Source organism: Arvicanthis niloticus, chromosome 28 (genome assembly GCF_011762505.2).
Source record: "Arvicanthis niloticus isolate mArvNil1 chromosome 28, mArvNil1.pat.X, whole genome shotgun sequence".
NCBI classification, from domain to species: Eukaryota; Metazoa; Chordata; class Mammalia; order Rodentia; family Muridae; genus Arvicanthis; species Arvicanthis niloticus.
In genome coordinates this window covers 9,958,667-9,985,569 of record NC_133436.1, presented here as the reverse complement: position 1 = coordinate 9,985,569, position 26,903 = coordinate 9,958,667, and the positions used below count along the sequence as shown (strand labels likewise).

The window sequence follows — 26,903 nt, the reverse complement described above, 5'->3', positions numbered from 1 at the left end:
GTACCTTTAAGATACCTTCGGTTGGGGTTGGGGATTTAGCTCAGTGGTAGAGCCCTTGCCTAGCAAGCACAAGGTCCTGGGTTCGGTCCTCAGCTCTGGAAAAAAGAAAAAAAAAAAAAAAAAAAAAAAAAAAAAGATACCTTCGGTAACTGTTCCAGGTGGACAGCTGTCTACTAACTGCAGGGATGGCTGTGTTGAAACCGTGAGAGGCTAACATGGTTGATTAGGATGCTATCAACACTGATTCTGACAGTGTAGAAGATACATAGGATTTTTTTTCTTTTTTTTTTACACTTTATTTATCAGTATTTGTATATACATATACACTTATACATGCATACATATATGAACAATAATTAAATAATAAGATGTATTTAAAAAGCATGGGGGGTTGGGGAGAGTGGGAGGAAGGAGAGAAAGGGGAAAATCATGCAAATACAGTGCTCATATATAAAACTCCCAAAAAGGAATCCAGTTCTCCAAAACGTTCAACGGGTTAACTGGCATCCCACAATACGAAAATAAACATGACCTATGATTATGTTGAAGGACATTTTAACTCATTACAAACTTTGAAGTTTAAAATGAAATCAATAAGAATTATTTTACCCAGCATACTAACAAAAACCACAATAACGTTTTATAATTCAAAGTATTTCTGAGAACAAGAAAATGGATTGTCAGGAACTAAGTCGGCAGAGCCAGGAGGACACCGTGCGCCATTTCCTTTTTCCTTTTTCTTTCTTTCTTTTTTTTCCATCATCAAATCACAATTTCCACCCTTTAACACAGGGACCATAAACACGAAAATGCAGGATGTGGGGAAGGGGATGACACAGGAGCATAGGTGTTCAGGGGGAGTACAGATATCTTTCAGAACAGGGTATCAGCTGGGTGAAGGCTCAGGGGACAGGTCACTGTGACTCTGCCTGTGATTCACTTGTCCTTGTCTATTTTGGTACTATCCACCAAGGCTGCCCATTTACAAGGCCTATGACTACTCAGGCTGGTAGATTTCCACAAAAGCTGCCTGCTTACAATAGCTTATAGCCATCTGTTTCAGTGTTTTTCCGTAGAGACCCAAGACTTTGTGTTAGCAGGCATGAATGTCAGGCCTATTGCTGAGTTTAGGATACATAGGATTTTGTAAAGTGAGAGAAACAGGACAACACAGCTGCACAGAGTGCTGGAATTAATGGTGCTCTGGGCGGCCACACATGGGGTCTCTGAAAAAAAAAGCCACCCCTCCGCATTCGTCACAGGGGGAGGAGCTGACTGTACTACCAGTATCCTATGCTTTTAGATCTAGTGCACCATGTATTATGTTTTTAGATGAGTCAGCTCTTCTAGGGCTCCCCAGAGAGGGTCTGCGCTCAGCCCGAGTCTTGGTCGTCTTCAAGTGTGCCCTTTTGACAATGTCAGATGGACTGTGTGCGTTGGAGGTGTTGCGTACTGGCAAACATGGTCTACACATACTAAATACACTCATCTATCTATGTATGTATAGTCCTTTTAGAAAGTGCTTTGATTCTGGTATAAGAGACTACTGAACGATGCTTTAGAGTCCTCTCATGCTATTTTTTGCTTTCCCATTCTCATTGGTGAGGACGCTAACAGCATCATATACACACTGACTGGTTCATAGACTCCTTCATAGTGCCCTGTAAATTATACTCATTGGTAGACTGGAGAGTAAAGTTGAATTGTGTATCCAAAGTCATATAGTCTATAGTCAGCATACCAGGCCACAGCTTGCTTCAAAACATTGACCATCACAGAGCACACACAGGGCCCATGTACAGGTTCCTAGGGACTCAGCCTATATAGCACAGGTTCAGCTGCAGGCTTGCCTTCAGTTCTTTCGGATCAGAGCAGCCAGCTTCCAGAGATCCACAGCTCATCTTCTGCAGCTAGGTCCATTGCTTCTCTTAGAGTCCCGCTTCCCCTAGCAGGAAGTTGGTGAGCATGCCATCTGCCCCTGAGAATGTCGCCGCTTAAATGAAAGACTTGGCCACCATTTTAAGTTTGCTCTCCTAAGTGGGAAGTACATAGATGACCACTGTCACGCTACAAATCTTTTCATTTCCTCTGACAAATTCTTGCTGCCCTCTCTACCGCATCAAGTGAGAAAGCTTTTGCTCCAGCCCCAATGCATGGCACACAGGCAGGGGCATGCTCAGATGAACCCAGAGTGATCCCTGTCCTGTGGTCCCTTCTCTGTCTCCAAGGGGATGGCAAAAGGCAGAGATACAGGAGGGAAGACAAGGCGCTATGATGCTGCATGTGTGTGTGTCCAGCTGTTAAAAGGTACATATGTCCAATATTAGACATATTTATGAATATAAAGTCTTCTACTTTTAGAACACTTTGGAATGCACCCTTTTTTTTTCTGAAGATGACCTTGTGATTTCTTTTCTCCGAATAGATTTTTAAAGACTTTCATGAAGGAGCCATTAACTTCGGACCCACCTACAAGTATGACGTTGGATCGGCTGCCTATGACACAAGTGACAAGTGCCGTACCCCAGCCTGGACAGACAGGGTGCTGTGGTGGAGGAAGAAACATCCATGCGATAAGACAGGTGAGTACTCTGTCTGTTGCCGAAACAGAGTCAGGACAAATGGGAAATACCATAGAGGGATAGAAAGGACCACTCATCCCAGCGACCTGGCTGTATAAACCACAGTTTTCTCAGTCAGCCAAATAATAACAAATCATTGTAGGTATCATAATTTTTGAACCACCTCTCTCCTGGTTCTACCTCTTCACCATGGCTGCTCCTACCCACCCTCTGACCTTCATCCTAGGAGGAAAGAGGAGTGAAGCCCTGGGCTATCTCTCACCTTTCTCATACCTCTCAGATACTTTACCAAGCCCATTTTTCTGTCCAAATCTGTACCTCTTAAAGCTTCAATTCCTAATGGACCAGGAGGCATGTGGTTTTTTTTTTTTTTTTTTTTTTAGGTTAGAGAGTTGTGAAGTCTGTTTTGAGGACACTGATGAATAGAAAGGAAGGGAGGCTCACTGAAGTTGGAGCACCTATCCTCTAGGACATAAATAGCCTTTCCATATTAAAGAGGGAAGAGGTCTGCAGAGATGTCAAAGCCAGGAAACTAGAGCGACAGGTGGAAGAGAGATATTTTCTTTCCTATTAGTCTGGGAGCGTCTGCATGGCCTCCAGGGTACTGGGAGGCAGGGCTGTTGAACCTCAGAGCCTCTCACTGTGCAAAATCTGCAGGTCTCGGAGGCAATTGACTGCTGCACCCTGGTCCATTGTTTGGCACCTGGGTAGGGGTTGGGAGTGTGCCATGATTGTTACTGTTCTTGGTAATCTGGTCATGAAAAACCTTTTTAACCCCAGCCCCAAAGCAGCAGGAAGCCTAACTTTAAGCTCAAGGGAAGAAACAAGTGAGCCTGAGCCAAGGTAGTTAGGGACAGACATCTTTGCTGCAAGCAATCATAATCAAATTCATGCACATTTTGTGTCTCCTCTTGGCTGTCGGCCTCTTGAATGGAACCTGGGGAGCAGCTGGCGAACTCAACCTTCTAGACAGTGATCTAGACAGTGATACCAAAATCAGACATACCTGGTCTCCAGGCACTCTCAAGTACTATGGTCGTGCGGAGCTGCAGGCATCTGATCACAGGTAAGATCCTCACTGGGGAAAGCATTGGCTCCACCTCCCCACAGGATACTTATATGCTGCCCCCATAAGGATTGGAGAGAAAGAGACAGACAGACAGACAGATAGACAGACACAGACAGATACAGACAGACAGATATGGGTTGTCAGGGACCGCTCTGCCAAATGTTGGAACCCTCACTGCCAAAAGCTTGGGAGCCAAAATTGTTAGAGCCCGCACTGCCCTAAGCTTTGGGGGCTATACTGTCCTGGCTCGTACTGCTGCTCCAGTCGGTGGGTCAGGGTTCAGCAAGAGAGAGAGTGAGGGTGGACGTGAAGAATAGAGACCAGACAGAGTGTGATTCAGTCCTGTTTATTCTTGAGTCTCTCTTCTCTCTTTCCAAGTTTCTTGTTCCTAGTCCAAGTCCCAAGTCTCGAGTTCCTAGTCCCTAGTGCCTCCAAGTTCCAAGTTTCCAGTCCCACTTCTTCTGTCTGCCTCTCGCCTTTTATAAGTCTGACTTCTCAAGTCACGCCTTTAAGTCACACACACCCAAGGGAAAATCCTGGGTATATAAAACAAGATGTTATCAAAGTGTGCTCAGCTGTTGTAGGCTGTTGAGAACAAGTCTCTTGTCAGGGTGTATGGCTCAAGATGGCTGCAAGGATGATATCCACCTTCTGTCGGCTCCCCCAAATGGGTGGGGTCTGTATACCCACCATTGTGATGTAATAGTTGTTAGCATTTTGTCATTGGTGGTTCTATATCATAAGTGATGTTATTCATGAAAACATCAATGATGCAGCCTGCACAATGTGCTAGCTCTGAAATGTCCTCAGCCACCCTACTGCATGGCTTACTCTCTTGGTAGTTTTTCAGCTGCAGTCCCGTGCCACCTACAGATAAGGGTCACTCATTTGCAGTCATTGCCCAGTCTAAACTGAGCCATGGGACTGACCCACTCACCTGTGGATGACAGTTTTCATCTAAAATTTGCGTGGTGACAAACTGTGTAATTTTTCTGTCATGGCTTCAGGCTGTTAGATACTCTGAGATGTCAGTTAGCCTTGGCCACAAAGTGCTGACAATGGAAAGAGTCAGCAGGTGGCAGGGAGAGAACAGTCCGATGGCAGCCTCTGAGGGGATTTGTTGGCTTGGTAATGGCTTCCAGGAAATGGTACTAGTGCAGCATAAGACAAGTGAGGGAGATATGATTCTCTTTCTACTAGAGCTGTGTGTGTGTTATTGTAAGGAAGTGGAAGGGGGGAGGCAGGGAGGGAGGGTAGAGTGATACCTGGGTCAGCCAGTGACTCAGAACTTTAGCTACCCTCCAAGCAGAGTTGAGGGGAACCAGCCTTGTACAGAAGAACCTTTATCCTAATTTCTGTGTTGTCTTAGACTCAAATCCTAGAGATGAACTCTATAAAGAAAAAGAGATGATATTTTGAGATCCTTAACATGGATTGATTGCCATGTGGCCACACGACAAGCTTGTACTCTAGCCGAGTATGCGCAGGGCGGGCAGCCTGTGGGTTCATGGACTAAAGAGCTCTGGGGGACAGAGGCAGGTCGGAGGATGTGAGACCCGCCTAAGCCAACAGTTCTCCGCCGATTCCTCCTTGTGTCTGATGCAGACCTGTGCTGGCCATTGTGGAGGTGGAGGTTCAAGAGGTGGATGTAGGAGCCCGGGAGAGAGTCTTCCAGGAAGTGTCCTCCGTCCAAGGCCCTCTGGACGCCACTGTTGTTGTAAACCTCCAGTCTCCAACCCTAGAAGAGAAAAATGAATTTCCAGAAGACCTGCGCACAGAACTTATGCAGACTTTGGGGAATTATGGGACGATTATTCTGGTCAGGTAACCCCCCACCCTTCTGGGGTGTCTGTGGGATCCAAGGGAGCTGCTATATTAGGTTTCTAGTATTGACTGGCTAATTTCCCATAATACAGGATCAACCAAGGGCAGATGCTGGTGACATTTGCAGACAGCCACTCGGCTCTCAGTGTGCTGGGTGTGGATGGTATGAAGGTAAGTGGCGTTTAGTCACACTGTGGAATGGGGCTGACCCATCCTGTATTTACATGGTACCATGGCATTTACAGTGCCCTGCCATGGTACCATGGTGCATAGCAGCTGGGATTCTCCATCTGAGTCTTGTGTCTTGGAGCTGGGCTTGTCTCACTTTCAGAAGCTGAAAGTGTAAAGTTCCCACTTCGTTCTTTGCTCCCACCTAGATAAAGAGGACTGTCCACCTTTCTCCTGAGACTGTTGTGGGATACGCTGTTGACACTTAGTTCCAAGATCCTGTTTTAAGTTTGTACAAGATGAAAAGCTGGAGGTGTTAATCCTACCTCCATCCAATTGTGCATGTGTTCGTGTGTGTGTGTGTGTGTGTGTGTGTGTGTGTGTGTGTGTTCACCTAGGGCCTGGATGTTGGGGTTCCTTAGAAAAGTTCCTCAGGCTGGAGAGAGCTCTGCCCTTTGTGGCTGAAGGGAACCATGGTGCCTTTCTTTGTCCTCACTCACTGGCTCTCCTCAGGTGAAAGGCAGGGCCGTGAAGATTCGACCGAAGACCAAAGATTGGCTAGAAGACTTGAGAGAGGAGCTCATTCGGAAACGGGACAGCATGGCCCCTGTGTCTCCCACCGCCAACTCCTGCTTGTTGGAGGAGAACTTTGACTTCACGAGTCTGGACTATGAGTCAGAAGGTCAGTGACCCTGCCTATGGACAGGCCTTGCCCCAAACCTCACCTCACAAAGGTTCCTTTGCAAGGTGTGAAAGTGCATCTGTGTGATAGCTGTAGGTCACATTCATGTGTTCCAATGTTCATATATGGGGATGACACAGGGTGCTGTAAGGGACATCTCTCACACACCAACATTGGCCTTGAGGCTGTTGACAATAGGTATGTACTGAGGAGGAGAACTGGCCTGGGGACCTGGCTCCCGTGGCTGCCAGCAGGTTCTCATAGAATGCTTGGGCTAGTTACATTGGCTTCAACTGTGTTCAAATTCCCAACTTGGACATTTTATAAGGCAGGAAGTCTTCACTGTAGCTCACAGTACATAGGTCCATAACTATGCTTTAGTTAGTGTTTCTATTACTATGATTAAAATCCATGACCAAAAGCAACTTGGGGAAAAAAACAGTTTATTTCAGCTTATAGTTCCACATCACGGTCCATCATCAAAGGAAGCTGGAGCAGGAAACTCAAGGCAGGAAACTGGAAGCAGGAACTGAAGCAGAGGCCATGGAGGAGGGCTGTTCACTGGCTGCTCAACCTGCTTCCTTATGACGTCTAGGACCATGGGCCCCTAGGATGGGCCCTCTCACATCCATCATCAATCAAGAAAATGCCCCCACAGACTTGTCTACAGGCAGTCTTCTGGAAGCACTTTCTTGGTTGAGAGTCCCTCTTCCCAAATGACTCTAGCTTGAGTCAATAAATCTAACTAGGATTATAGCATAGATATACTTAGGACAAATATAACCTTTGGCCCCATTGACTCTGGGACTGTGGCAAAGCAAGAGCATCGTGGCATGGGAGCGTGTGACAGTGACTACCCACTTCCTAGTGCACCAGAAGCAGAGAGAAAATGCCAGTGTCCTTTTGTTCCAGCTGGGCCTTCAGGCCAAGGGATGTTGCTCCATTTCAGCCAGAGCTCTTCCTTCCATAGTTAATCTCCCCTGGGCATACCCCTACAGATAGCATCTCATAAGTAACCCTTAAGCCGATCAGATTGACAGCCCAATCAGATTGACAGCCCGCAAGACCGCCGCTCTGGTTAAAGGCTGGGCCACCGTAGCCTGCTCTCTCTCATCCTCATGTGACTTGTTCTTCCTCGAAGGGGATGTTCTCGAAGATGATGAAGACTATTTAGTGGATGAGTTCGGCCAGCCTGTAGTCTCAGACAGTGAGCTCGGTGGAGATGACTCTTCTGATACTATGAGCTCCTCGACACCCTCCAGCAAATCTCCTGCACCAGCTAAAAAGAAGCAGCATCCTACGTACAAAGGTAGCTCCTCCCCCGATCTTCTGGGGCAGGGTTGGAAATCCCTAAAGACACACACATTCAAGATGTGTGCCCGGTTGTGTTTATTGTTCCGTTCATGTAATGTCATATTATGCAGTGCGTCATCACGTCTTAGAATGAAAGAGAACAAAACGGTTGTGCGAATGAATCCCATATCCTGAACTAAATGGTAGAATATTCGATTGACTCTGGTGCTTTCAAAATTCCAAAGCTGCTTTCTGTTGTCAGTCCCTATGTCCCTAACTGGAGAGAAGCTCTAACCAACAGTGCAGGACCTTTGGGCTAGGGTTGGGAAGACAGCATGCCTGACAGGAAATTAAGCTGTTTCTTTGGCAAGAGAGGTATAAAGACTCACCTACCCACGTCTTCCTTTGATTAAACAGTGGTCCCCAAACTCATCAATAGCTTGCCACACTAGAACCACTGGTTGGTTTTAGCATTTTGAGTTGCTGAGTCTGCCATAGAGATTTGGATTTTTGGAAAGGTATGTGTAGCAATTGCGTACACAGACGGGTTTGGTGAATGACACCAGGCCACATAGGTGACCTTCACAGTTCTATGGTCTTCTTTCCTACAGCTTTGGCCCTTCTTGGTCTCCTCAGAGACATGTACTGGCCACGGTGTCAGGCACTCAGGAAGTGGCCAGCTGAAGCCTCTAGTCTAAGCGTTTGCTACTGGGTGCCAGGCTAGCAAAGAAGGGAGGGCTCTTCTCCATCTCCAAATAAGCAGCCACGCTTTAGGAGGAGGGATTAAGTTCTCTTCCCTGTGGCGGGTGGATCTGAGGAGCTCTAGTTTCACCCTGTTTTCTGCCTGTGTGGATGTGTAGCTGATCATTAAACAAACATGTCAGAGTTTCTCAAGTCTGACAAACCAGGCCCACCGTTTGTTGAGTGTCCCAGGCAGGCATTGGGTATGCTCATACTCCCAACAGAGGGGCTCTCAAAATCACTTTATATCGAGGCCCCCTGGGTGTCCCATAGCACTTCTGCCTACCATGGTATGCCCTGTGCACAGACACGTTTCTGACCCTTGCGTTTGGAAGAGACCATCTCTCTCACAGCTACCTGTCCTCCAGACGACGCTGACCTGGTGACGTTAAAGCAGGAGCTGGAAGTTGCTGGGAATTTTCGCCACCGTTCTCCGAGCAGGTCCCTGTCCGTCCCCAATAGGCCTCGGCCACCTCACCCACCACAGAGACCCCCCCCTCCAAGTAAGATTTGCTTACTCTGAGCTTGCCACAATGCCTGCTGGGAATAACCGCACACCTCCTGCTACTGAAAACACAGCTCTGAACTGCTGCTGAGTCCCTTCCGATGCTTTCTCCACCCAGGGCTCCTTGTTGTCTAAATGTAAGACACGCTCTGTTTTGGAGGCCATTGGTTTCTAAAGGCATGGGGAAACAAAACCTTTCAAAGCTGTTCATCCAGGAACTTGGCTTGCACTCTGGATGCCTTAAATTTGAAACCTTTACTGTGGAAATGGTTGTAACCTTTTGGGGAAAATTTTTTTAGCTTTTCAGTCAGGTGCTTCTTTCTTTGACAGATAGCCAGACCTACTCTTTAGGAATCCGATCCACCCAGAGACCCAACACACACCCCCCTAGCCTGGGCCATGATCTACCTCCAGCCCCTGTGTTTCTGGATCTACCCAGGCTCTCCTGGGTGGTTTCCTTCCAGCTCCTCTGATAATGCTTCTGTGATCAAACTTGCCTTAATCTCAGAATAACCACGTGGCTTGCTTTTTTTATTTGTTTGATTTTTTTTTTTTTAATACCATTACTGTCTACTTCCCCCACCCCACCCTAAAATGTTGTCTGTCAAACATAGACTTTTCCTAGCCATTCCTTTCAAAATTGGGTTCGCCCAGAGCTAACATGCAGCAGTTGTCAATGTCAAGCCATCGTTGCTTTGGTGAGCTTACACTCAGAAAATAAAAAAGATAACTAAAAATATCAAGTTTATAAGTTATTTGTGGTGGGAAACTGAAGCAAAAGGGTAGAGTTTAGGGACCAGTATAGGCTACATAGTAAGACTATGTCTCAAAAATAAGTTTAAAAATTATATAAATAGGGCTGGAGAGATGGGTCAGAGGTTAAGAGCTCTGGCCGTTTTTCCAGAGATTCTGAGTTCAATTCCCAGCAACCACATGGTAGCTTGTAACCCGTATAATGAGATCTGGTGCCCTCTTCTGCCGTGCAGGCAATATGCAGGCAGGGCACTATATACATAATAAGTAAATAACTCTAAGAAAATAATAAAGATTTATTTTTTAAAAACTGTATAAACATGGGCTGGAGAGATGGTTCAGAGGTTAAGAGCACTGACTGCTCTTCCAAAGGCCCTGAGTTCAATTCCCAGCAACCACATGGTGGCTCACAACCATCTGTAATGGGATCCAGTGCCCTCTTCTGGTGTGTCTGAAGACAACAGTTTACTCACATACATAAGATAAATAAAATCTAAAAAAAATTGTATAAATAAAATTTATGTCACATTGCTTTAGAGGTTTACGAAAATAGTTATAGAAAAGAATCAAAATTTAAAATGTACTTGGCTACCTACAGGTAACAGTTTTAATCAGAAACACTTCCATTGTTTTTCCAGTTATATACATGTGTATCTTTACCCTATTTCAAAAGAAAACAAGTAAGGGTTGAGCCTGTGTACTAGCCTAGCCTGCATGAAACACGAGTTTTAATCCTTAATTCCGCCAAAAAGAAAATTGTAACAAACTGTTAATCCTTTTACTTGGTCATTTGTTTTTATTTCATTGATGGTGTCATTAAATAGTCTAAGACATAACTCATTAATAAGCCAAAAAGTAATTTATTTCCTGACTGAGGGACTCTAGGACTTTTATATTCTCTCAGACATTAAAAGTGAATATTCCCTGGTCTACAGAGCGAGTTCCAGGACAGCCCGGGCTTCACAGAGAAACCCTGTCTCGAAAAAACCAAAAAAAAAAAAAAAAAAAAAAAAAGTAAATATTCTAGGGCTGGAAGATATCTCAGTGGGTAAAAGCACCACCATAGAAACCAGATGCCCTTCCCTGTGGTGGCTTTGTGCTGCACGCCAGATCGCCACAGTCCACGTAAAGCCAGTGTGTTTGGGAGTACTGGTAATCTGTCTTCTTACTGAATGATGCAAGGAGGAGATAGGGGTTGGGGGAGCCCCAAGAACTTAGAGAACCAGCTACCCTGGAGTGTGTAGTACAAATAGCGGGAGGCCCTGCCTCGGCAAGTTGGAAGACAAGGACCCAAAGGTGTCCTCTGTTTTTACATGTGCGTGCATTCACATACAAACACACGTGTTTTGTACACATAGAAAAAAACCCCACATTTTTAACATTTAAAATAATTGGTCCAGATAATGTTTTAAACCACCTAAAAAAATCAATTGGTTTTTATATAAGATTAATAATACCCCTTCATGTTAGACGTAAATTTGCATTCCAATCCTGATTCCCTAGGTAATCTGCCAATAGGCCAAACTATCTGAGTCTCAACAGGAAAACTGCTTTGTTTTTTATGGTGCTGGGGATGGAACCCAGGCCTCATCTGTGCTGTGTGAGCTGCTAACCCACAGTCATAACCCCAAAGAGAAACTTTGGAAAGTCTTATGGGGCCTGCCTGGGAGCACTCTGTGTGGCTTGTGAGTCTGTATACCTGACCATGGGTGTGTCTGCCTTTTCGGCTGCCTCCCCCACCCCCAACTTCTTGTAGCTTGCTAGCATGTTCCCAAGTCACTGCATCTGACACTGTCTCATCATTTTTCACAGCTGGTTTGATGGTGAAGAAGTCCGCCTCAGATGTATCCATCTCCTCTGGCACCCAGGGGCAATATTCCATCTTGCAGACCGCAAAACTTCTTCCAGGAGCACCTCAGCAACCGGTGTGTTCTCTGTTGGGGAAGTGGACAGCATTTCAGACCTGCAGGAGTAGTGCTCCACCCCAAGACCCTGTGGATTATTTCCTTAACAAGAATATATAACTCTGAGCCGGGCAGTGGTGGCACACGCCTTTAATCCTAGCACTTGGGAGGCAGAGGCAGGCGGATTGCTGAGTTCGAGGCCAGCCTGGTCTACAGAGCGAGTTCCAGGACAGCCAGGGCTACACAGAGAAACCCTGTCTCGAAAAACCAGAAAAAAAAAAAAAAAAGAATATATAACTCTGTCTCCTTAACCCTCTCCCTGCCCTCCGCCTTATCCCTCAAATCCCTAACACTCGGTAGCAACTTATTTACAAGATGGTTAAGGCACTTGGAATGAGCAACCCGCTTTGCCTCTGTAGAGCAAACCACCCACTTCCAGACTCCTTGTCCACTCCCTTGTAGTTCTCGCCTTTGCCTAGAGCATTGGGTGGTGAGGGGAAAAGGAGAAATTCAGATAAGGTTGGTTGGCCATTTTTGAGTAAGATTAGAGACCCACTGGGCATGAATTCTAGTGCAGCACAATTCTGAAAAACTGCAAGGGAGGAGTCAAGGGGCTGACTCATCGGAGGAGGAGTCCCGAGCTGCTGCTGGGCATGCAGATGAGGGTTAGTGATTGAGGAAGTGGAGCAACACAGGCTGCCAAGGTGTGTACAGTCTGGGCAGGCTAAGGAGCTGATTAGATTTCAAAATATACAGTAGTAATAAAAGTGGGTCTCAGATGACCCAGGAGCTGAGTAAAGAGGTAGAAAATTCTGTTGGGAAACCTGTACCTAGGAGGTGCTTCCCACGCCAACGGACCATGGCCGTTGTGCTTTCCAGCTCTACCTGGCTGTGGAGATAAAAGCAAAAGATGGTGTGTCCACATTGCAAAGTCCTGGCACCATGCTCTTTGGGAGCTGAAGGTCTTCATTTCTGACCATTAATGCCTTCCTGGTCCTGGTGGGTAGAGAAGGTCACCAAGAGATGTGGTTTAGATGTAGTAGGTGTCCCTCAGCCGATGGGGTTCGCACAGTTCATATCCTCACATAGAGCACCTCACACCGGTACAGACAAGAAGGTGATGCTCATACTGCGAATATCTGCTCAGAGACTCATTTCCTACCTGCGTTCATCTGTGTCTCTTCCCGATTCTCTCCTCAAGCCCAAGGCTAGAACTGGAATAAGTAAACCTTACAACGTCAAACAGATCAAAACCACCAATGCTCAGGAGGCAGAAGCAGCTATCCGGTGTCTCCTGGAAGCTGGAGGAGGTAGGTGGTCTCCTGGGAGCCATCTCCCAGCCCCAAGGGAGTCCCTTTTTAGCCCTTCACCCCTCACTGATAATGGCCTAGGAAAGAACTGGATCTGCCCTTTATTTCCTGTTTTTCTTTTTTCTCCTCCTCCTCTTCCTCTTCCTCTTCCTCCTCCTCCCCTCCTCCTCTTCTTCCTCCTCCTTCTTCTTATTCTTCTTCTCCTCCTCCTTCTCCTCCTTCTCCTCCTTCTCCTCCTTCTTCTTCTGTGCAACGGTAAATGGAAGTGGCCTTTAGTATTTTTTTTTTTTTTTACTTAAAATTACAGACTTAAAATTTACGAAGTATATAGAAAATAATCCCACGATGACTAAGCGGCATTTTAGAGATGAACAAGACTTTGAGTTAATATCAGACCAATGAACCTGATGGCCTGAGTTTCAGTCCTGGGGGGTCACATGGCAGAAGGGGAACTGATGGCCACAAGTTGTCCTCTGACCTCAACAAGTGCAACTCGGCACTTCTGTGCCCCTCCATATACGTGTTACATGTACATATATGTAACATGTACATACACGCTCTGCTGTTGTCTCACCTGACCCTTGTTTCCCTACTTTGAGTTTCTCTTATTCTTTCACGTCAGTGCGGCTAAAATCTGCTACTTTGTTTTGGGGCTGTGTCTAGAATCTCGTCTAGAAAGGAGAGCATCTGCCCTCCAGAAAGACATGAGGGATAGTGTGATTGCCCACTCGTATTACCTAGGGTATTGACAGGACTTGGAATTCTCCACACACCGAAGGAGGGCAGAGGGCATGTTTAGAAATCAGAGCAACATTGCTGAGGGATTGTACAGCACAGGTGGTTTTGGTTTTTTGCTGAGAAATGAATAAAAATAAAGCATATCCCTACAACAGTGTATTAGTCAACCATGGGGATGAAGCCGTACATAGTGAAGTGGGGGTAAACCTTGAAATTGTCACACTGAGTTTAAGAAGGGAGACACAGAATCAGATGTAATGTAATGCCGCATGTTTCCTGGCATCTGTGGTGGGGCGATCCATAGGGACAGAAAGCTCTGAGAAGGAATGAGTTTCTTCTTGACAACAAAAATGTCTAAACTTGGGTAGGAGTGATGTTTATGCTGCCTGGTGAATGTGTTAAAAAGGCATTAAAATGGTTAAATTTAAGGTAGGCAAATTATATTTTGATGGAATTTATTCAAGGGCAGACCACCCTAGAGATGCATGTTAGTGGAGGTTTGAAGTTTGAAGTCGCCCTACATAAGGCTGTCTTGTTCTCGATCCTGTTGAGACTGTTGCTATGTGGTTCCTCTTCAATGGGAAACATCCGACACTTTCCATATGATATCAGGCCCCCACCCCTGTGAAGGAGGTGAGCATGTGCAACCGGGGCCAGACCTAGATGTCTAGTCCTGACTGTCCTTAAGGACTTCTTTGTGACTCTATGGAGACACACTGGATTGATAAGGCATTGAAATGGAGACTCCCTGAATGTGAGGCTGTGTGGTGAATCCCATGTGCTTGTGCTTGAGCCAAGTAATTTCATGTTTCAGGTATCCCGGAGTCAGCCCCAGGTGCCATGCCCCTGAGAAACCAAGGGTCTTCTAAGCCAGAGGCCTCCCTGGGGCCCCCAGTGCTGCCCCGCCGGCCTGCTCCAAGGGTTCCCGCTATGAAGAAGCCAACTTTGAGGAGGACAGGAAAGGTAAGAAGCCAAGCCGTGTGAGCCACCCATTCCAAGGTTGCTCAAGGTCTTGTTACATGAAATTATGTCAAGGACAGAAAAGAAGTTGGATTTGCTTTTTCAACCCACACCTGTCTTCCAGACTCAGCCACGTCTGGAGGGAAATGATTCCAGTGTTTCAGCAACTGCTTTCCCCTTGTCTTCCTGCTGCAGCTTGGCCTAAGCTGAGCAGAGCAAGGAGCTTGCTGTCCTTTGCAGATTCTCACTGTGACATTCATGAACAGCTTAAGAGAGACTGCTTCCTGAATGTTCCCAGTCACCACAGGGAACCGCTATGGATGCTTTCCGCCAATTAACCCGGTGCCACTGTTTGTGTGTGGTATGTGCATGTGGTTTCACATGCACAAACTCACATGCTTTAGCAAAGCACTAACCAGGGCCTGGGGAGATGGCTCAGTGGGTAAAAGCACTTGCTATGTAAGCATGAGGACCTGAGTTTCGGATCCCACTGCTTACATAAAAAACACGATATAGCCACACATGCACCTGAAACCCCAGAAATGCAGAAGGCAGTGACACTAGGATTGTTTGGCTACATGGCTGCCAGCCCAGCTCTGAGACTCAGTGAGAGACTCCTGTCTCAAAGGAATAAAGTGAGTGATAACTGAAAACAGCAAAGCTCCTTCAGGTCTCCCTGTACAGGTGCACATACTTCCACATAGAGAGGTGTGCGTGCACATGCACACACACACACACACACACACACACACACACACACACACACACAAAATTCCTACAAGCCCGACAGCTCCTTTCCATCACTTTTCTTGCAGATTGTTTTCTGTTCTAGCTCACAAGCTTCTCAGCCTTGCTTACTTCTGCAAAGACATGAGTTTGTAAGGACAGTAGCTGCCCAGAGACTAACACCCATAGATGCTTCCGGATCTTCCGTGTGATCTCAGTTCTGGGAGCGGGCCACTTGGTAATCCCTGTCTGGGCACCCTAGTGTGACTATTGCTTTTCTAGCCTGCCCAGCATGAGTGGCTCTGGCATGTGCCCATTTATTGAGTCTGCTTTCCGTCTTCTGGGTTGTGCTTCTGTCCTGCATTGCTGCCTGTCCACTTTTCATGCTTTGTTGCAAAGTGGACTTTCCCCTCTTTGTTGCCTGTGCATGGGTTCTGCCTTTTCAGGAACAGAGCTGAGTTCTGTCTTTGGTGGCTGCACAGGGATTTTGGTTCAAGGTCGGTGGAGAAGGGTCATATTTTCTGTTTGTCTTCTCTCTTAAGAACCAAAGGAAACACTGGACAGACCTGGTCCAGTGCCCTGTGCTTACCTACCAGGCCCATCTGTACCAAAGCCTTACCTGTAGTTTAAAAGCAGAACTAAAGAAGTGGAGTCCCTGTATGTGTCTCTCCCTCCTTCTGTATTGAAATGTGGAAGATTCAAGGAGAAAGTAGAGTCCTTCCAGATACAACATGTTCCCTTCCCAGTATGGTACAGTGCATGCCAAATTACCTGCTGGGGCTGGATCTTCATAATGAATGTTGCAGAAAAGTTCTCCCTGAGTGAGGAACGAGCATAGCCCCGTTTTGTCAGGCAACCATGATGAGTTCATCCTGAATCACCCATGGTGGCTCTGGTTTTAAAACTTCCCAGTCGCTCATTGCCGTACTGGATCATGGGCTTCTCCTGTGCTTCCTCTTTGCTGCTCAGTCCTGGCTCCCACACGGTCTCTAATCTCAGACTGAGTGCCTCAGCCTCATCTGTCTCGATTCCCTACTGAGTGTTGTCTGGGTGCCCACTTCTAACGTGCGGGCTTCTCACTTACACTGTACCTTGCCTTTCCTCAGCCCATGTTACCAGAAGAACAGTTTGAGCAGCAGCCTGTCCACTTTACAATGGCTTCCCAGGAAATGAACCTTGAGACCCTTCCTCCAATAACAGTCCCTCCCATCCCACCTATTCCAAAACCAAGAACATTTCAGCCTGGGAAAGGTGTTGAGAGGCCGAGCAATGGCAAGCCAGAACCAGATGAAGCGCCTCTGGTGACCAGCGCTGTGGAGTTACCGTCTCCAGAGGCCCCGGAGGCCCCGTCTCTGGCTCCCAAGGTGCCTCCGAGGAGGAAGAAGTCTGCACCAGCAGCCTTCCACCTGCAGGTCCTGCAGAACAACAGCCAGCTCCTCCAGGGCCTCACACGTTCCAGCAGTTCTCCATCCCCACTGAAGCCTGACTCTCACCCGCTCTGTCCTCAAGTGGCACTTGGCACTTCATCTGCCATGAGCCCCGAGACTGATGGCCCCAGAGTGACGGAGCCTGAGGCAGCCTCTTTTCATGGAGATTATCCAGATCCCTTTTGGAGCCTTCTCCACCATCCTAAGCTGTTGAATAACAGCTGGCTGTCCAAGAGCTCTGAGCCTTTAGACTTGGGGTCCAGGAACCCTGAGAGGACACACACAGAGCCAGCACAGGTCATCGCATCAGTGGCTGAGAGGGGGCTTCCACCAGACCATGGTGGAAAAGACTTAAGTCACTGGATGGCAGCCAGTAACAAAGACAAGAGGCCAACGTTAGGCGTTTGACCCACAGACAAGGACATGACCTGTTGGCTCTGAAGATACTCTCATTTCAAATGTTCACCTTCCTCATGTGAGCATTGCCTGACCTGGTCAAAAGGGATTTCAATTTAAAGGCGCACTGAAACCCTTTGCTTCTCTGTCACTGTGTAGTATATGGAAACTGACTGTCATTCAGTACAGTTATCCAGCCACCCAAACGTTCCGTTCCAGATCTGTGCATTTTAAGCTTGCTCTCAGGGGACTGGGAAATGTGCTGTTAGATTCAGGATATGGATTTTAAAGGAAAGCTATCTAGATTCCCAAGACGCTCTCACCCACGAAATTTCAAATGGTTCAATTTCTGTGTGTGTGCCATTTGCTTGTTGGTTTTGTTTGTTTTTACAGATTTAGGATAAGTTCATAAAAGATGACATTTTAAAAGCAGCTGGGACCATTAAGAGCTGTTGTGACCCACTTGAAACCACATTAAGAAAAAAAAAAAAATCAGCGAATAGGTCAATGGCATGCCTGGACCGTACATTCCTGTGAGCCCTTTTTACGGAATTGCCCTTCATAGCTGCAGGTTCTGCTGCTCATCTCTACTGGGCATGTGTGTTTTCTGTTATTCTCTAAATGCTACAGCAATAGCAGGTGTAAGTCATTTGGAGACAACTGAACATGTACAAGAATGTGTAGGAACTGTCCAAATACTGTGCCGTTGAGGACTTGAACATCCAAGGATTTGGGTACCTCAGGGGGTCCTGGAATTGAGCTCCCATAGATACTCAGGTGACTCCCCCTGTGTAATTAGCTTTAATTATGTTTAAGTCCTATGAGAGCTGGTGGCAGTACTGTCTTGGTTGTGACATGTACACCATGAGTTTACCCTCCACTCAGATATGGACCAGCTGACTCCTGCATGCCCTGTACAACAGCCAAGGTCTGGAGCCATGGTGTGCTGCTTAAACTAATTTACATTCACTCTCTGGATGTAACTTCCCTCCTATTGTCCATGTCCCATAAAGACACAAAATGTGAAAACTCATACCGGCCCGCCATGGCCGATTTTCATTTATGTAGTATATGACGGCTTCAGGAAGGAGTGTGCATAGCTCCTCGTGAGGTCTTATCTCCAAGGCGGCAAGTCTGGGCTTGTTCTCTGATGTCTCTTTGGCCTGTTTGTTGCTTCCTGTATTCGCACATTTTTAATACTTCTCATCTCTTCAAGGATTGACAACACCTTGATGCTATTTTATATTTAAAAGCATTGTGATGTCTAGAATCTATTTGAAGCATATATCACATTTTTGTGTATAAAAAGCTTATTAGTTGAAGAAGACTGAGTTAGGAAGGTCATGAGGTCAAGACCAGCCTGGGCAACAGAGCAAGAATCTGTTTTTAGAAGGGAAGAAATTCATCAGTAAATCTTGTTACGCCGACTTCATATTTAGGAGTCTTTCACATCACAGGCCCATATGCAATGTCCTGTGTTGCTACTTATGGCAAATCCTGCAGAGAATGCTAACGGCTGGGGGAGGCAGGGCCCTTGAATGCTAACGGCTGGGATAGATGTGGCCAGTTTGCCTGGGACATGCCGCCAGACTGTTGGATTTCAGAAATTATTTTACTGTCACATTCAAGATATTTTGCAAACTATTTAAATCTGGCACTTAAGAACAAAACCCCATGTATCTACATTCATCTGAAAATTGATCAGAGAAAAAGAAGCCGCTGACCCACAGAGAAAAGCAAAATAATATGCATATTTGGCAGTTATAAAATTTGGTGTGGGGGCTGGAGAGATGACTCAGCAGTTAAGAGCACTGGCTGCTCTTCCAGAGGACCCAGGTTTGGTCCAGATAGTAGCTCACAATCATCTGTAACTCCAATCTCATGAGACCCAATGTTTTCTTCTGGCCTCTGAGAGCCCTGTATACACAAGGTGCACAGACATACATGCAGGCAAGTAAATAAAATGAACAAACGACAGCCTACCAATAAATAAAATAAATAAAAATTAAAGATGGTGTGTAGATGAGCAAGGCTTCCTGTGGTTCTTAAGATCATGTGGTCCACCTTGTGTTCTTCAAATAAAACCATACAGCACGCATCCGAGGAGAAAGCGAGGTGGGCTGTCTGGAGATGTGAAAGAACTGGCTTTGATATTCCTTCCCGAAAATGCAGTTAGGGACAGAAAGATCTTTTAAACTTAGATGCCCTCTTCCTGTGTGTACCTTCTTTGCCTGCCACAGAGGTGAATTTGACAGCAGATAAATGTCAGAGAGGCAGCAGAGAGGTCAGCTCTTCAAGACTGCTTGCAGCGTGAGAAGAACTCCACCTTATAGTTTCTTTGTTCTACATAGTAATCAAGCCAGGAGTCCCACTAAGGCCAGAGTTCATCAGAGGAGCAGCTGCCCCTGAGAATCTGAAATCCAAGTACCACACCCAGAAACTATACACAGGACCATGAGTCAAAAGAAGTTCAGAGTTAAGAATTGAACAAGCCAGATGGTAGCAGATACCTTTAATCTAGTACTCGGGAGTCAAACGGAGGGGGTTCTCTGTTGAGTTCAAGACCAGCCTGGCTTACATTGTTCTAGGACAGCCAGAGCTACATAGTGAGACCCAGTCTCAAGATACTGTGGGGGTGCTGAGTGGGGGTGGGGAACAGGACAACAGTTGGAATAAATAGCCTTATTTTTAAACTAGTTTTTAACTGGAGGGTGTTTTAAGCCAGTAGCAGTTGGTTGAATGACTTCAGCAGTTAGCAACCAACACCCAAAAGACTCCATTTTGCATTGAGTCTGTTTTGGCTTTTGGTCTGCCTTAGTTACTGTGACTGCACGTTGCCATTGCTTTGAAACATGGTCCAGTTAAACACAGTATTTCAGGGGTAATGCTTGACAAGTTCAGTCTCACTGACCCTAGTACAGACTCTCTGATTTCTTAGAAGGTAAAAACAAAACAAAACAAAACAAAAAAACCAAAAAACTATAAAGGTAACTGAAGTTAGGAACTGCCGAGAAGTTTCTGCAAAGGTTTAAAGTTGCTAAAGTTTGAGATACTTAAAAAGTCTCCCCGATTTGTGTACCGGAAGTCATGTGTTAAAGCACTGGCTTTCGAATGCTCACATCACTGGAAAGGAAAACTGAAAATTATACCCAGAGACTAGTGACCAACAAAGCCTGTAGTGTATCTCGACTGTAATTTGTTCCGATGTTGGATGCATTATTAGATGTTTTCATCTTTTTAAAATTGAGCTTCTTTTCAGATCTGAAGAGAGGCTTTGGGCTCGTTTTCTTTGGCCAGCCTTCCTCTACATAAAATGCAACAGCTAGTTCTACTGTGTCATCTTTTGGTTCTCTTTCTCTCTCAACAACTGGGACTCGGTTGAAAAGCAAGAGAATAAAGTTCAGAATGTATGGCTTGCGGGCCCAGACAGAGCAGCTGGAGGTGCTTGCTGTCAAGCCTGAAGACCTGAGTTTGATCCCCACGACTCACATGGTGGGAGGAAGAACTAACTCCCGAATGTTGTCCTCTCACCTGTGCACGCACACACAGAGCAACCAGATGTAAGTAGAGAAGAAAAAACCTTAGAATTTATCATGTGAGGGGGCTGGAGAGATGGCTCAGTGGCTAAGAGCACTGCTTGTTCTTCCAGAGGTCCTGAGTTCAATTCCCAGCAACCACATGGTGGCTCACAACCATCTGTAATGAGATCTGGTGCCCTCTTCTGGTGTGTCTGAAGACAGCTACAGTGTACTCATCATATATATAAAATAAATAAAGTACTTAAAAAAAAAAAAAAGAATTTATCATGTGAGAGCTACTGTCATGGGCCACTGACATAACACACACAGGAATCATGCCTGGCTATGTGCGAGACTTGGGTGAGGCTAGTCTCTTCCAGAACCTTACAGCAGACTGGGGAACGGATGACCTCTGAGGGTGCTTTATATACATTTCTTTATGGAAACAGATGGGACTATGCACTCTTCAAATTCTGCTCATATTCTAAGCTAATTATTTCGCAGAATATAGTTACTAATAATGTGTTTTTCAGGAGTAAGAATATACTGTTGATCTCAAAATGGTAAACAGTAAAATTTCTCTTTGTGTGACTTGGACCTGGCCAAGAAAGGAATCAGACTGCAGGATCTTTGTTCCAAGGTTGTAGGTGATGGACTCACACTCTGTACAATGCAAACTGTGCTTGACTGGACTGGCCTCTGGCATGCTGAGTGAGAGTAGTGTCTATAGGGGAAATCAAAGTTAAAGAAATACAGGTTCCCGGGAGGCAGAGGCAGGCGGATTTCTGAGTTTGAGGCCAGCTTGGTCTTCAAAGTGAGTTCCAGGACAGCCAAGGCTATACAGAGAAACCCTAAAACCAAAAACAGGTTTCCATACACTTACTACCTGCTCCCCAGGGAGCTCCCCCAGATGTCCTACCCTAGGATGGCTACAACTGATGACCACATGCTGACACACCATCACCTCTGCTGGCCCTGGCTTCACATCCAGCTTCGTTCCGTGTGCTGTACATTCTAAGGTATGACACATCTATGTTGCAGTATCAGGACTGTCTCTCTGCCTTAAAAAGACCTTGAACCTTGCTCCTGTGCATTTCCCAACTCAAATTCCTAGCAACTCTGCCCTTGCTGTCTCTGGTTTTGCCCCCTTGTCAAATGTCAGAGTTGCAGCCATATTGGCTTTTCTTTAACCCTGTGGCAGGAATGTAAGGGCCCTCTCTTCACCAAAATATTTTTAGTTGTGGACTGTTTTACTCCAAATGTGTCCATAAATTATCACTAACATTATTCTAGGGATCTATGTGCATTTATGATAAAATACCAGATTATGTTCTGTGCCATTATATTACATACTAATTTACATGAACTCGGGCTGAGCCTGTTAGACTTCGCCAACACTGCGTTCCTGCAGCCTGACCATTACGATGACACTTGTCATCTAAGGGCAGCTTAGCTGAGAGTGCAGTTTCCTCCTTCCTCGTTACTGTGTCTAAGGTGAGGAGGAGGGTCACTTGCCTGTGAGGGGTCTGCTTGCATTGTAAAGCAGGCACTTCCATTCTTCGCCTTCATTTAGTCCAACAGGCAGGCCTGTCACTAAAGACACGGGCCCGCTCATGTTGCCAGTGCCTGCCCACTGGCCTTGCAGTGAAGAGCTTGCTTCCAGTTGGTATCTTTTTATTTTCCTTCTGCAGCTACTGTGTGTCTGGGCCGGAGGGATGTGCGTCGGTGCGCAGTCTTTAATGCACTGCTGTTCTGTGGTTACCTTGTTGTGCTCATTTGTTTTCAATCACGACTTTGTTCAGGATGTCACCTCCTTTACACATACCTCTCTGGCCAGTGCTGTATTGGTTCTGTCTTGCCCTATCTATCCACCTTGGTCTTCTGTATGGTAAGCCTCATCTATGCCTTTGTGATAAGTGGAGAGCAGCCTTTCCATCATATTAACAGAGCTGAGTTGCCGGCTGTCTTGTCAGAAAAACAGCAACACTGATTTAGTAATACACTCCACAGCTCTTTTCAGATCGCAGCTTTAAAGCAGAACCGTTCACCTCAATGACAGATACCTGGGCAGCAGAGTTAAAGGAGAAAAAATGTCTGCTGCTCATGGTTTCAGTCAGTGGTCACTGGTCCCATGGTGTAAGATAGGGCATCATGGGAAAATGGGAAGATGGGCAAAACTGCTCACTGCGTGGCAGGGAGGGAGCAGAGAGAGGCAGGAAAGACTGATGCAAGAAAGAACCATTATGCTAAGAGCAACACGGTGAAGCTACCAACTTTATCAATGTTCATTTGGCAGATGCACAGAGGTGGAAAGTGTTAGTGTTTACTGGGGTCTGAGTTGGAGGAGGAGGAACTGCCTGCTGCTGAGAGAGCTTCTTTGGGGATAATACAATAGTCTGCAATTGGACACTGGTAATAGCTGGTAATGTTGAATATACCAAAAATCAATAAGTTGCATTCTTCCAAGGTATAAATGTGGAGCTGATGACATAGCGTACTTGGCAGAGTACTTAGTTAGCATGCACAAGGTTTCGGGTTTGATCCCTAGTACCACACACATGTGCATACATACATGCGCGCACAACACACACACACACACACACACACACAATGAATTTCATGTTAATAATGCTATTACTCAAACACAAAAAAAGGTCATCATCCTGAGTTCCTATCCTCCCATGCTGGAAGTCCCTCTAAAAGGAGCATGAAGGAAAGCTGTACTTTATGTAGCCGGAGATCTGAGAGTCTTGATACTAAGTTATATATACTAGGTTAGTGTACCTGATTGCTTCAAACAGGTTTGTTCATAACCTGATCCTTACCTTATCTGGAGCATATTACTGAATAACTAATTAAAATATCCTAGAAAGAATACTTTAAAACAAATGTTCTCAGTAATATGAAAAAAACCAGAAGCATACAAGGCTGGTCTGTGCATACAAGCAGGCGTGTGGGGACCACTGAAAACGTGTCAAATGTGTAACTGACATAGTGACAGTTAAAAACTGGCAGTAAAACATCATAGTACGTGGTACCCAGGTCAAACACAGCCTCTAAGTTCTAGCTTGTTCTCCCCGAATTTCATTCTCATGGTTCGCTAAGTTGCCTGGTCAGGACTCTTGGGTGAGCAGGGGCAGTCTCAGGTGGGCAAACCTCTGGCTACAGCAGCTCTGCTCTACCCCAAGGCCCAGCACAAAGGAGTCTCAATTTAACCCTTCCTCTGTGACCTCCAGGTCTACTCGGGCATCTCCCAGTGCCTGCGTGAAGAGCTGAGCTCTGCTGTCTGCAGCACGTGTGCAGTGAATGCACAGGACTGCATCGAGCTTAACAAGAGATGGAGAATGACACGTTTCTTACACTGTATTCATACAAAAAAATGGAAGAACGTAGCTGTCAGTTTTCAAGGTCTCTGGCTAAAGTTTCGCAGATGAACTGTAGAGTACGTTGGTACAAAAATGCATCCTTTGTCTTCGGCTTGCAAATGTTCAAGTGGTTGACGTCCACAGGAATTAGATCCCCAATGCCTAAATCTGAAGAAAGCAGAAGTGTCAATAAAGCAAAGGGAAGCCATGCTCGCCCGAGCAGAACTCTGACTCCCTGTGTGAAAATGGATGCCCAATAAGTAAGTCTCAGTTTGTGCTTTTCCTAAAATCTCATGCGTGTTCTAAGCAGAGCCTGCACACTGGCATTATACAGACTTCTCTGTATCTGTAGGCTATGGGAAATCATATTCTATGAATGGGGTGCTGCACATGGGAACCATTCCAGACCCAAAGTATAGGTGTGTGCAGGGGGGTGTGGAGGGTGTATGGGGAGGGTGTATAGAGGGGGGGTTATATGGAGGGGGGTGTGTGGCGGGGTGTGTGTGGAGGGGTGTGGAGGAGTGTGTGGAAAGAGTGTATGGGGGGATTATATGGAGAGATGTGTGGAGGGGTGTGTGGAGAGGGTGTATGGAGGGGGGTTATATGGACGGATGTGTGGAGGGAGGGGTGTGTGGAGGGAGGGATGTGTGGAGGGAGGGGTGTGTGGAAGGAGGGGTGTGTGGAAGGGGTAGGTGTGGTTGCAGGATTCAGTACTTTAGTAGTCAACTGCTTGAGAGATAAGGATATCTGATCTCAGTCTGAAGTCTACCTGGATGGAGGAAAAAGAGATGGCAGCCAGCCCACCACTGAGTGGAGGGAGGCATGAGGGTAACAGGAAAAGAGGACAGTCATGATTACTATGGCAAAGCTGTCGCTGCAAGCAGCCGGTCAGGAGACTGCTCCTAAGGGCCTTTTTAGACATCTGGCAGCCATTCTCTGCTCTCTTCAGGTAGCTGCTTTGCAGCACCTCAGCCTAGGGCCTGGGACTCGGCTAGAGGGCTTCTTTAGGATCTGTGGGGTGCTGTCCCTCTGTGTGGTGTATGAAGAAGTAAGACAAAGCTCACTACCCACACTCAGGATACCGTCCCTGGCCACTAACCCTTGCCACTGGCTATGAGCTACCAGGACAGGACCTAAGCCAGCCTCAGGAAGCAGTTCCAGGAGATGACAATCAGGCGGAGGATGTGGTTAGTCAGGGGAGGCAGGTCACAGTGAGGTGGATGGGAGGCTACCACGCAGCAGCGCCACCTTGAGGAACTTGGCTGTAGGCTGTATACTACAGCTCCTCTTTACTTTAGGAGAAGCCAAAAACTCGCATTTTTAAGACTAGTTTTTTCTCTTTACTATTTCCTGCTTGAATATTACCCATCCACCTTCTACTTACCAAGTCTTACAGACGTTTATATCCTGCAGGTTTATCAGTGGGTTTAAGATTTCTATGCGGCTATCAATGCTGAATGCATGAGCCTTTATCCTGGCTTATGCAAGTGCTTGGTATTCTCCTTATGCAGGTGCTACTGTTGGTGCCTTGGAGCTAGAAAACTAAGCACTGTCATCTAACTACTAACTAGTGATGCGAGGCTGAAGCCAAGGCTGTGTGCCTGGAGAGGATGTGAATCTGCTGCAAGAGTGCAATAAACTTAGAGTCTGGATTCTTATTCAACTTTCTCCTATACATCCCTAAGACACTGGCTGTAAAAACTGGTATCTATTACATGCTAGGTCCCATCAACCAGGCATGCAGTGGCCACCACGTCTCAAGAATGAGTACCTGCTGACTCCTCGGGCACTATATGCAGTTTAATCATGCTGCCGATGAATGTCGGCTGTGTTTCTACAAAGTTCAGCACCTGGAAGTTTTTGTCTTTCGCGAACTCCAGAAAGTCATCCTGTAGCATCTTCAGTGCAGGAGAGTCTGAAAATTAGAGAATGAGATAGGCTCTGTTCACTCCTTCAGATAAAAGGTGTTCATATTTAACTCAGAGAGGAAATTAAGATTCCGATTCACAACGGGCTCAGGTAGGAGAGCTGGCTAGGCAGATAAAGCCTTTGCCTCACAAACCTGAGGTGATGGCTATTCTTGGATGTCTACTTGACTACATCTGGAATTAACTAAAAACCCAAACCGCTAGGCAAGCCTTTGAGAGATTTTTAGTTAACTAGATCATTTAAGGTAGGAAGACACACCTTTTATCCAGATCACTTGAGGAACCACCTTTAATCTGGGCTGTACCACCTAGTAGTGTCCTAAAGGTCAAGGAGGGACAAAGCGTTTGCTCTTTGCCCGTCTGCCCTCACTCTTGCTCCATTGGCATTAGAGCCTTGAGGTGTGTGTGTGTGCGTGTGTGTGCGTGCGTGCGTGTATTCTGACATGCTGAAGACCAGCTGAGACATCCAGCCTTGTTGGCTGAACAACTAATGCATTCTTGAAGACTACAGCCTGTAAGCCTTTCTATCAGCTCTGTTCCTCTAGAGAAAGAACCCTGACCTAACACACATAAAGACCTCTTTGGATCCCTAGAACCTGTGTGGAAAGCCAGTTGTGGCTATACAACTGTAATGTTAGCTGGGGGAGAGGAGGCACAGGAGAGGGCAGGAAGAAAACTGACACCAGAAGTCTGATTCTGGGGAAAAGAGGAAACCTGCAGAGCACTCTAGTATCTTCAGAATGAGCTGAGAAGACAACAGACCACAACACAAGAAGGCGCGACAGAACAACCACTACCATAGCCAAGATGGCTGACAAGAGGGGTATCCTGTGAGCAACTTGGCCACAAGGAAGCACCTGAGACCTGGAAAGGGGTCATCTGGGCCCCACAGCTCTACATATCTGGTAACCATCACTCTTGTTAACATCCGAAGTTATCCTGTGAGACCTAGGAAGATCGCTTGGGTTCTACACCCGCAAGTCTATGTTTAGCAGACCCCAGCATTTCCTATGC

The 26,903-nt window shown here is 46.3% G+C and overlaps 2 protein-coding genes across 11 annotated transcripts in view; one reads left to right on the top strand and one right to left on the bottom strand.

Annotated features, from left to right (window-relative positions):
• Synj2 (synaptojanin 2) overlaps positions 1-19,104 on the top strand; it is a 92,636-nt gene extending 73,532 nt beyond the window's left edge. For 5 of the 9 annotated variants that reach the window (XM_076926691.1, XM_076926690.1, XM_076926693.1 and 2 more), the window contains 11 exons: positions 2,426-2,582; positions 3,531-3,648; positions 5,257-5,475; positions 5,568-5,646; positions 6,157-6,325; positions 7,467-7,634; positions 8,728-8,862; positions 11,430-11,542; positions 12,723-12,831; positions 14,384-14,532; positions 16,362-19,104. In XM_076926691.1, coding sequence (XP_076782806.1) covers positions 2,426-2,582; positions 3,531-3,648; positions 5,257-5,475; positions 5,568-5,646; positions 6,157-6,325; positions 7,467-7,634; positions 8,728-8,862; positions 11,430-11,542; positions 12,723-12,831; positions 14,384-14,532; positions 16,362-17,090 — 2,145 coding nt within the window. In that variant the 3' untranslated portion in view covers positions 17,091-19,104. Of the gene's footprint in view, positions 1-2,425; positions 2,583-3,530; positions 3,649-5,256; positions 5,476-5,567; positions 5,647-6,156; positions 6,326-7,466; positions 7,635-8,727; positions 8,863-11,429; positions 11,543-12,722; positions 12,832-14,383; positions 14,533-15,344; positions 15,494-16,361 lie in introns of all 9 variants that reach the window. The other 4 variants (XM_076926695.1, XM_076926694.1, XM_076926697.1 and 1 more) reach the window with 3 other exon arrangements.
• A 4,830-nt stretch (positions 19,105-23,934) lies between these two features.
• The window catches only part of Serac1 (serine active site containing 1), a 33,957-nt gene continuing 30,988 nt past the window's right edge, over positions 23,935-26,903 (bottom strand). For both annotated transcript variants that reach the window (XM_076926699.1, XM_076926700.1), the window contains 2 exons: positions 25,733-25,876; positions 23,935-24,129 (listed from right to left, as the gene is read on the bottom strand). In XM_076926699.1, the coding sequence (XP_076782814.1) occupies positions 23,993-24,129; positions 25,733-25,876 (281 nt within the window). In that variant the 3' untranslated portion in view covers positions 23,935-23,992. The remainder of the gene's footprint in view (positions 24,130-25,732; positions 25,877-26,903) is intronic.